Genomic DNA, 10965 nt, shown 5'->3' on the forward strand with positions numbered 1-10965 from the left:
GGGGAGCTGGGTTTATTCCTAACATTAAGCCCACTGAACAGAAAGAATTTTCATCAGGGGAGAGTTTGTTTTAAGGCATTTATCGCTTAAACTACCAAAGACTGTAGATCTGATCACATCCAAAGCTGAAGCAGTAGGATCTCACATGCCTCTGCATATCATTTTTGGTAATAAACTTTTGCTTAGAAGAGCAGAAAACTGAGAGAAAAGTAAAGATAGTTCTAGTTGTGTCTGATGACACTTCAGAATATTTTGGGGATGTCTGAAGGATTAACTCTAACACCCATAATCCTGAGGATAAACTATGCCAGAAAAATGTTACAGAGATTAGGTTTTTATCCTTATTACTATTCAGTATCTCCTATAAGAAGAAATCATATACTGCTTTTTATCTCTAAATCAGAAGAGAAGCTAATAGCATTATTTCAAGCTTAAAAAAAATAGGCTACTGAGAGCATCATCATTGATGGTTTTTCTGTTAAACCACTGACTTCAAAAGTCTTGTGTTGGCATAACTAAATTATACCCAATCCTTTCAACACAAACAAGCAAATGCCACCAGTTTGAATAGGCAAAGATTAGCTGGAAGACTTTCCACAAGATCTGCAGAACATTGTGTATTAACTGTTCTCTTGGTGAACTTGCAGTCCAGAAATTATATGCTACTTGAATATCCACATTGCATCACCTGTGACAAAAGGGCTGACAGGTGACAATAATCATAGACTGTGAGAACAGTTTTGTCTAGTAAGCTATTTATAATTCTGGACTGTGAAGTGCTGGAAGGCACAAGGCTTTAACTGGTGATGACAAGTCTAATCAAGATCACTTACTCTGATTTAGGGAGTCAGTCTCTAAATTACCATATATCTACCTCTCAGGAATAGGTGGGAGAAACTTGTCCTATTCTGAAGCTGTTAAAAACAAGTCTTGGGGTATGGATGTTTATTACTTTTGCTTTGGATACAGGAAGTGTTTGTTATCCTTCTCCCTGCAGATCACTGCATTCATTCCCACTCTGCATCCACACAAACCCTACAGGTGCAGGGTGGTCCAAGGATGATTCAGTGCTGCCACTAAAGTCCCGGACACTGGCTTTCTAGAAGGCTGAATCAACACTGTTTACACCTAAGAGGACCCCTGTGGTGTGCCATGTCTGAGACTGTCCTTGTTTCAGCATAAGGACACCACTTCTGCACGGTTTTAAGTTCTGTATGTTCCCTAGAGTCAAACCATGTAGGATCAACATGCATAGATCACATGAGGCCAACCCATGGTCTGCTGGGCTCTTCATGCTTGAGGACAAACAACTGTATTAGTTCTGTGCCTGAGCTGCTATTGGCACATCCTCTGGGCAGGATCCAGTCCAGGTTAAAGTATGGAATATGTGTCAGTGTGTTGTCCAAGCCTCTCCAAGCCCTGCAGGGCAGGAGTTCAGCTGTTCCCACAACCAGCTCAGAAAGGTGGCAGTCACACTTTCAGGGTTCTTGTCATTTTAAAGCCCTGAATTATCTGGGAAGCAGATTTTATTAGTGAAGGATTTTCTCATTCATTTTATATACCAGGCTATGTAAATGTCAGAATGTGTAAACATGTTCATGTGTCTGCCTTTTCATCTTTGCAGAATCACTCTGCCTCCATGACTGAAGTAACCTGAGATGGAAGATTGGACACAGAAACTATTTTTATTACCCTCCAGTACAATACTCCAAGACACACAGTTACTAAATGTCTAACTGTGATGACCAGTATTATGTTATGTCTAGTTAGAGGCTAATGTTTTGTACTTTTTTTGTATGAGGAAGTGATGTAGCTTGCCCTGATTTTTTGTCAGCTTTAATATTATTATGCCAGAATTTAAAAGCAAAATGAAAAAAAAAAAACTAAAAAAAACTAAAAAAACCTAAAAAAGAAAAAAAAAAAAAAAAAAGAAAAAAAAAATCAATCCACAAAACCTTTTCTTGTTTGAAGTGTGCACTGAAGAACCTATGGAATTGTTGATGTTGTTATGTGATATTTGTACACAATTTTTTTTTTCATTTTTGAATTTATATATCTTGGGGAAAAAAAAAAAATCACTTTTACCTTTTCTTACCATAAGAAGTGCTTCTACCAGTGGGTCAGGTTCTGATCTGAGCAAGCGCAGCATAGGTCTGAAGTAGTTGCATATATTTAACTCAGATTAAGATAATGGTGATCAGGAATCTAACCCAATGATAATATTGACAATTTTAAAATATCCAATATCCTTGTCTCAGTGAGCTGTTTAAGCATTCCTTGTCATATGGATGTCAACTGGCTGTCTGCATCCTTAAGCACCTCACTGAGTCAAAGCCTGGTTGTTCTGGTGTGGGTGATTGTGCTAGTTATCACAGAATAACTGAAACAGCGTACTTGGTTTGCAATATAGACAGGCTGGACATGAAAATTTGTAGTAGTAGCTGATAGCATGTGAGCTGACTATACTATCTCCCTAGAGATACCACCAAAACCCTCCTGCACCACCTCCCAGGGCCCAGCTGATGCTCCGAGTGAAACCTGGCTTCAGGAATCGACTATGGGGATATACAGCCACCACTGCGGAGCTGGGGCTGCGCCTTAAGTGTGTCATGACTTCATCACAGATCTGTGGGGTAACACATCACGCTGTGAAAGGAGGAGTGACAGGACTTCTCCAGCACAGCAGCGTCACTTGGCATTTGGATTGGTACCACTGAGAAGCCAGTTTTGTCCCAACAGTGTCACTTTGGCTGGAGGGCTTTGGCCGCTCAAAAAGAAAAACCAAAACAATGACACGATCTGAAGTAGCAGTCTGTGTTTTTGTAAATTCTGCCATAGAGAATTTCTATCAAAACTGCTATTTTACAATTTAACAATTTTGTTTAAGGAAAAAAAAAAAAAAAGGCAACTGGGGATGGGGATAAGAACAAAAAAGAGCCCATTTTCAATAGCTAGACTGGGGCTAAAGCATCGTTAAGTGACTTTTCACTGTTTCTAGGATTTTCCTGCATTTCATTCTTCTAGCATGGTGATAACTGCTGTATGTCTCCTTTAAAGAATGGAGCCTCTGTCTGTACTTTTACTGGAATGTTTACCTCACATTTCCATTTTCCTGCTTTTTTTGTATATTTTTTTCCAAAACAGATTAAAAAAAAAAAATTCTCAAAAAAACCTGAATGTGTAGCCTGGTCTCTGTCAGTAACAAACAGAAAATATGGGATCTCTGTGTCTCTGTGTCTTGTCATGCAGTGTCTCTTGCTGGTTGGTATTTTTTTCTGGCTCTGCTGGTCTGCTTCAGCCTTAGGAATGCAAGGGTCAGATTTGTTCCATGCAAGACTTCTGTGACCATGAGGAACCGTCCATGGTGTTCTGGGTCTCTCATTGCAACTTTGACCTAAATTCCACAGGGAAAAATTCTGCTGAATAGGTTTGGCTGTGGAATCACTCCTTGCTCTGCTGTGTCAGGAGGATAAGGCCATGTCAGATACTACATTCTCTGTGCCCAACAGGCAGCTCCTAACTCCACTCATGTTGCAAAAGGCTAGCAGGGTGAATTCTAAGACAAAAACTTCATGTTTTGCATAGCCCAGTTTTGCATCGGTGGATTGGGGATGGGTTCCTCCCAAGTGTGCTGTTACCACAGTGTGGATCATGTGTTCTCTTGGTCAATAGCTCCCACAGAACTGGCGATGGTGGTGTCCCCCTCTGCTTCTCCTCCAGCACGATGGCATAGGCAGGCTTTCTGAAGGTGGAAGTGTGGTTCTGACTTTCTTCCCCATCCTACAGGTCGTAGAAGGATTTGAATCTCAGTTTTCCTCTTCCTCCATCCCATTACAGTGCTGCATGGTGAGGGACACATCTCTCCATGCTGAAATATGCAACTGAGCCATACACTGACATAGTATGTGGGGATGCTGGCACATGAAGATCTGCATGGGTGCTGATGCTTTTTTTGCAGGTGTCCAAGTTCTGGATGATGGGTTAGATGAAGCCGGAGCCACCATACAGGATCACTGCATTTTCCCTTGGCTAGCTCTGTGTGTTTGCTGCCATTTTAAATTTAGAGCACCCTTAGCCTTTTTCAGCTGGCTGATAAAGCCCTGCACAAGATAGCTAAACCTAAAAGCACATTTGCTTTTCCCAGGTGCCTCTTCCTTCAGGAGCAGTATGGGTCCACCTGCTGGAACCTTTGACTCAGTGAAATATCAGTCCCTTGGATCATAGAATTACAGAATGGTTGGAAGGCTTCTCAGAGATCCAGTTCCACACCTCAGCCATGGGCAGAAACACCTCTCGGTAGACCAGGTGGCTCCAAGCCCCATCCAATCTGGCCTGGAACACTTCCAGGAATGGAGCATCCACAACTTGCCTAGCCAACCTTTTCCAGTGCCTCATACCCTCAAATTAAAGAGCTTCTTCTTAATACCCAATCTAAATCTCTCTTTCATCTTAAACCCTTTCCCCTCATCCTATCCCTACAAGCACCCTCAAAGAGTCGCTCCGCAGCTTTTCTGTAGCCCCTCCGGGTACAAAATAGCTACAAAGAAAAATCACAAGAAATCCATGATTGGTTAGTGGTGATTTATTCACCACTCCTAACTATGTATATGCATCTAAGCTTTTAGTTGCAACATTTGGGAGGATTAGTAGATTAGCACACCCATTAATCACAAAGAGGGATGATTTTTAGCATTAAAACTAGCTAGGGCAACCAGGGATTATACCTTCATTCCATCAGCCATCACTAAATTTTTTACAATCTTGGTCAATTTTTCACCCTGTTATGGGTCCTCCTTCTAGACAATGGTTACCCAAAGATACAGTCTGGGACATCCAACCATGCTGACACAGGTGAAGCATTTTGGCATGGTTATGATTTGGAAACAATTCAAGATTTTGTAATTGAAAGATTTAATTTTATCAACACTTGATCATGAACCAATTAAAAGATTATCAAGTGATCCAGTAGACACAAATTACTTGTGCAATTCAAACACAGAGATAGGTAGAGAAGTGGGTGGAAGAGTCCATCCTGTAGTTACAATTTCTGTCTGTCCCAATGCATTCCTCAGTGGGTGATAGCCAAGTCAAGGAGAATGACTCCCCCTGGCCCTCTATAAGCTTGGTTGGCAGATGGTCCCCAAGGAGATGGTACAGAAGAGGTGTCCCAAATCTGGGGAGATGGTGGCCACAGCCTGCTGCAATCGAGGAAAGCTCAGAGGGTCTCTCTGGGAATCCTACTTATAGGGCCTGAGATAATTGACTTTTGTCAGGTACTTTTCCATTTTGGCCCAACTCAGGCAGGGAGATAGGCCAGTACTTTCCCACCAGTTGTGCATACCCAGAACTTGATAAATTCTGGAGTTCTGGTATCACTCCCTTTTGGGCCATGATCCCAGTATGGATGTATAAGGCTGTCAGGAGGTGATCAATCATCCCCACCTCTCTGGTTGATCAAAGGGAGAGCAGCAAGTGGGTGAGAGCATCAAGAGGGTGCCTCAACTCTCCATCCATTGTCTACAGTCTGGGCACCATTGTTATCCTCCAGAATACCAGGGGGACCAGGGACCAAATGCCTTGAGGTGGTGTCACATTATAGTGCTTTGCTTTTCCCAGTCCATACCTGCCTTGCCTGAGGTTGATGCGTGGCCTTAGAGAAGGGATCACACTAAATACCCAAGTGGCCCGAAACTGGCAATGGGAGGTTGCACCACCACACATGGGGACCCTCTGTTCTCATGGCTGTGGTTTCAAAGCAGATCAGTGTGGCTATTTTTTCAGCTCTTCCTACAGCTCTTCAGCTCTTTCAACACCTCTGCAGCTCCCTCTGACCCTGGAGACAGTGTGACTCTCAACCCAGCCTGGCATCCAGACCCTCCACAGGGAATACCCTCCATGCCCAGCTTTCTGACACTTTGTGTTCACCTCCACTCGTTCTGCCTGAAGCAGATGAAGGTCAGCCCTCCTGCAAACATGCCAGAGGGGATCTTGTTTACTGATTCATTTATAATTTATTCAAATTCCATAGAAATCAGGCACTTCTGAAAATCCAAGGATTAAAAAAGAAAAGTGTTGAAGCGCCCCAAAGCTTCAGCCCGCCCACAGTGCAGGTGTCCTGAGCAAGGCTCCTACCTCAACCTGGGACTTCTACATGTTGAGCTTCCTACAAGTGGGTGAAGTTTTTGCACCCCAGCTGCCCGCGTCTGGTGATGGAAGCTATGACGGAACTGTGGAGTTTCACCTCAGAGGGACACAAGCCTCCAGGATCAGGGAAATGGCAGCTGGGCACGACTCAGATGTGGTGCGACACCAAACCAGGCTGTTGTCATGATCCCATCACACCTCTCCTCCAGTTCTTCAATCCTTCTCCTTCTCAGACTCATTAGGAAGCTCCCTATGGGGTTGGGGGTCAACATGGGGCTGGGAAGGGGTCCATGGGGCTGGTACCATGGGGCTGTGGGGAGGGCATGGGGCGGAGGTGATTCTGTGGGACCATGGTGCTGCCTGGAGGTCTGTAGGGACAGTGGTGGGCCGGGGGACCTGACCATGTAATAGCACTGTAATGAATGCTAATTGATGGTAATTGCTGCTAATTAAGGAAAATTAACGCTAGTTAGTGTTAATAAAGGCTAACAAGTAAAGGTGTGACTGTGCCCTGATTAGGTTAGTTAGGGGTGATTAATAAGGGGGGGGCTAAGTAGGGGCAAGAGGTTAATTGAAAGGTTAGTTAGGGTTAGGTTAATTAGGTTAGTTAGTGGTAGGTTAATTAGCAAGGTTTATTGCAGTGGGGTTTATTACGGGGTGAATGAGGACTGAGTAGAGGTGGGAATTATATATTAAGGGTGTGATAATAATGAGCAGTTAATTACAGGTAGAGCTGGTTAATTACAGGGTAATTAAGGATAGAGAGGCATTTAGGGGGCAGGGATAATTAGGGGGGTAATTAAAGAAGGTGGTGATTAGGAGGTTTTGGGGTTTGGGGTAATTGAAAGTGGGGATAATTAACAAGTGGATCTAATTAATAGTTGGGGTTAATGTGTAATTAGCATAGTGGGTAATTAATTAGGGGAGGGGAATCAAATTGGATTAAGGGTGGATTGGATTAAATTAGTGGTAATTAAGGGCTAGGGTAGTTCATTATGCTTAATTAGCTGGGGACTGACCAGTTAGGGCTAATTAAGGGAGAGAGTTGGTCAGTTAGGACAAAAGAAAGCTATGGAATAATTAATTAAGGGGTAGTTAAGGTCAGGGTGACTACATAGGCTTAATTAAGGATTGCTAATTGATTAACTAGGGGTAATTAATAACTAATTAGCTTAATTAAGACCACCCCTGACATCCAGCCCCTGCTGCAGAGCTCCCAGCCCTGCCCCTCCCCTCCTGGTAGAGGTAAAGTGTGGGGCCCATATCTGGGGGTGGGGCCCAGAGATAAGGGCAGGACCCACATCTATGGGGCAGGACCCACATACACAGGGTGGGACCCACATGTAGGGGTTGGGGGAATCCCAGGCATGCAGTGGTGGGACCCAGACACAGGGTGTGAGACCCACATATAGATGGTGGGAGCAATATATATGGGGCACTTATGGGGAAGGACCCAAATCTAGGGGCCAGAATCCATATCTATGGGTCAGGACCCTTATCTATGGGTGGGGGACACAAACATCAGAAGATGGGACCCAGATTTAGGGGGTGGGACCTATATATATGGGGCAGAACCCACCCTTATGGGGCAGGACCCAGATACAGGGGTTGTAGCAGGTGCTGTCAGGAGAGGGATGGTGAGTGCAGGATGCCTGGGTCCCCATGCTGCCTCTTCCTGCTTGCTGGTCCCTAGTGATGGTTTAGGGTGAAAACAGGGGAACTGGGGTAATCTGGGGAATTTGGGTGAAAATCTCAGGCTATTGGGAGGATCAGGTGGGTTTTGAGGTGATTAGGAATATCTGCAAAATTTTAGGTTGAACTTCTTCAAAAATTTGGGAGGAATTTTTCATATTTTTTAAGAAATTTGAGTGGCCTAGGAGCAAAATTGGGGTGTTTGGGGGCAATTTGAACAAATGAAAGCAAATTTTAAGGCGATTGAAAAGATTTGGGATGATTTGAGAAGTTCTGGGGTTTTGGACTGAATTGGGGAGGGGTTGAAGGATTTGGGGTGAATTTGGGGGATTTAGAGGGAAACTGAGGAACTCAGGAAAATCTGGAGCAATTGCAGCAAATCTGGAGGAGTTTGGGGGATTTGCATGATTTTGATGCAAATTTGGGTGTTGCTGAAAAAAATCTGGGATTTGGAGTAAATTTTGGGAAGTTGGCATTTAGGAGGAAAATTTGAGCAATTCTGAGGTGAATTTCATAGATTTCAGTGAAATTTGGGGGTTTGGGGAGAATTTAGTGAACTTCAGGGTGATCTAGGGAAAACTTGGGGGATTTGGAGAAAACAAGCGATAAGGGAAAAAAAATAGTGATTTGGGGGGGATTTTGGAATGATCTGGGAAATTTATGGGAATATGAAGGGATTTGGGGAACATCTAAGGAGCTTTGGGGCATCTTGACAGATCTAGGAGAAACAGGGATTTTGGAGAAATGAGAGTGCTTTGGGGAAATACGGGAGATTTTGAGGGAAATATGCTGCAATTTTGGGAATTTGGAAGAATTTTGAGGATTTTGAGGGATCTGGGGGAAAATTGTGGGATTTGGGGGGCAATTTCAGGGAATATGCAGGACTTCAGTATATGGGAGTAAGTTCTGCTAATTTGAGAAGAAAATTAAATTAGGGGGTTTTGGGGAGCTGACAGAATTTCTGGGAAAAAACTGGTGATTTGTGGGAAGATGTGGTGGATCTTTGGAGTGATTTGGAGAACAGGGGGATTTGGTGGCCAGTGTCAGTGATTTAGGGATTGAGGAAAAATTGGACCTTCTGGACAGAGTTGGTGGATTTGGGGGCAACTTGGGATATTCGATGGATTGTGGAATGAGTTTGGACAATTTAGTTAAATACTGGGGAAAGGAGGGGGAATCTAAAGGAAATTTGGGGGATTTGTTGAGAATTCATGGGATTTTTTTAAATAAATATGGTGTATTCAAATTAATTTAAGGGCAACTTGGAAGATTTTTTTTTTTAAACTTTGAGGACTGGGGGAGATTTGGGGGATTTTTTGGCAAATTTGGGGGGATATGTGGTTTTTCTGGGTTGCCTTGATTTACTGTAGGTTATTTAGGGCTATTTTTTGTTTTAGGTATTTTGGCATAATATGTGGTATTTGGGGGATGATTTGGGAGAACATGTTTTTTTCAGTTGGTTTTGTTTATTTGACTTTATTTTAAGGTGGTTTTGAGGGTTGTGGATCTGGGAGTGTTGGGGTATTTGAAGTTATTTTTAGGGTTATTTTGGGATGATTTATTTATTTTTACCTATTATGGGTTGGGGGAATTTTTCATGGGTTTTGGTGTATTTTGGGATATTCGGTATTCCTGTGGAGTATCATTTGGGGATCATTTGGGATACATTGTCATGATTTGGGGTTATTTCAGGTGATAATGCAGTGGTTTGGGGTGTTGTTTTGTTTTTCTTTTTGGCTATTATTTTTACAAGGGGTTGCGGGCTGTGAGTAGCTTTGGATTCTTTGGGTGTATTTTTGGTGGTTTGAGTGCGTTTTGGTGGCTCTCCCTCCGGGGGCAGTACAACATCGACATTCTGGGTCAGACACAAAAGCTGGGGACGAGCAGAAAGTGCAGCTTCCACTGGTGGTGGTTTTTAGATAATGTTCCAGCCCATCGCTCCCGGACAGTCCCTGAAGCAGGCTGGATGACACAGATTTATCCATTTATGAGTTTTTCTCCCGGACGCAGGAGTCCATAAGCTGCTGCCTCCCACCCCAAAGAGCCACAGCCCTGCCCCAGCTCCTGGGCTCACTTTCAGAGGGAGGTGCAGCCGCCTGCGCATCTCCGGAACTCCCCAGTAATCGGGAAAATAGGTTTCCTAAATTTCTCCGGAGCCACGAGGAGAGGCAGCGCTTGAAGCGTTTGTCAACTCTGTCACACTCAAAGGCAGCAGCTCCAGAGTGAGCTCCAGGTGCCCGGGCACCAGAGGAAAATCGGGGAACAGGAGCTCAGGGGTGCCTCTGCATCATTCCCAGGAATACTGCACGTAGGGAATCCAGCTGCTCCACACACAACCTCTTTTCCAAAAATACCAGCCAAGTCTCAGGCATTCTGCAGGCTGCTATGTTTATTTTCTTATCCTCCCAACTGAACTGCTTCCCTCCTCTGCAAAACAAAAGCTACATCCTAAGTTACCCACGAAGGAAACTGACACAGCACGATTACACACCCCTCAATGGCCACAGGAAAACAAACACACAGTAAAAACTGACGGACAGGAGAAGAAGCAGAACTTACACAAATAAAACCGGGGTCCCCTGGCAGACACAAAAGAATTCCATGAGCTGCTTGGAGGTGGCTGCTTTTGCAGTATTTAGAGGTCACAGGATTCCACTCAGCATTATCTTCACACAGCATTTTTGAGTAGAAGAAAGGGTTTTATTTAAGAGGACACTTCTAATGGCTTTTACAAACACTACTGCTGACAGGGTGTTTTGCAAAAGCTCAAGGGGAAAAAAAGCAAACACAAACCAAAAACAAAACAAACAATCAAAAAACCCCAAAAGTGTCTGGCTTGTCCACCTGCTCCCTGCTGGCCAAGCTGCAAAGTACCAGACATGGCCACACCACGCGGGTAAAAGCTGCCACACTGCTCAGAACTACAGCGAGACATTCATGAGGTGAAGGGGGAAACTGTAGAGTTGGTCCCTGTGGTTTGTCCCAGCCAGACCCTGTAACTACCAGCAGCACGGTCACAGCCACGAGTCATAATCAGTACTGTCACCAAACACAGTGCACCACTGTCCCACAGGGAGAAAGCCTGATCTTTCATCCTACCAATAATTAACAGAAACATAGAAACCTGAG

The 10965-nt window shown here is 44.0% G+C and overlaps 1 protein-coding gene across 3 annotated transcripts in view; it reads left to right on the forward strand.

The window, feature by feature from the left end:
* PLPPR1 (phospholipid phosphatase related 1) overlaps positions 1 to 3171 on the forward strand; it is a 152971-nt gene extending 149800 nt beyond the window's left edge. For all 3 annotated transcript variants that reach the window (XM_071730822.1, XM_071730821.1, XM_071730823.1), the window contains one exon: positions 1625 to 3171. In XM_071730822.1, the coding sequence (XP_071586923.1) occupies positions 1625 to 1657 (33 nt within the window). In that variant the 3' untranslated portion in view covers positions 1658 to 3171. The remainder of the gene's footprint in view (positions 1 to 1624) is intronic.
* The last annotated feature ends 7794 nt before the right edge of the window (positions 3172 to 10965 follow it).

Source organism: Heliangelus exortis, chromosome Z (assembly GCF_036169615.1).
Source record: "Heliangelus exortis chromosome Z, bHelExo1.hap1, whole genome shotgun sequence".
NCBI classification, from domain to species: Eukaryota; Metazoa; Chordata; class Aves; order Apodiformes; family Trochilidae; genus Heliangelus; species Heliangelus exortis.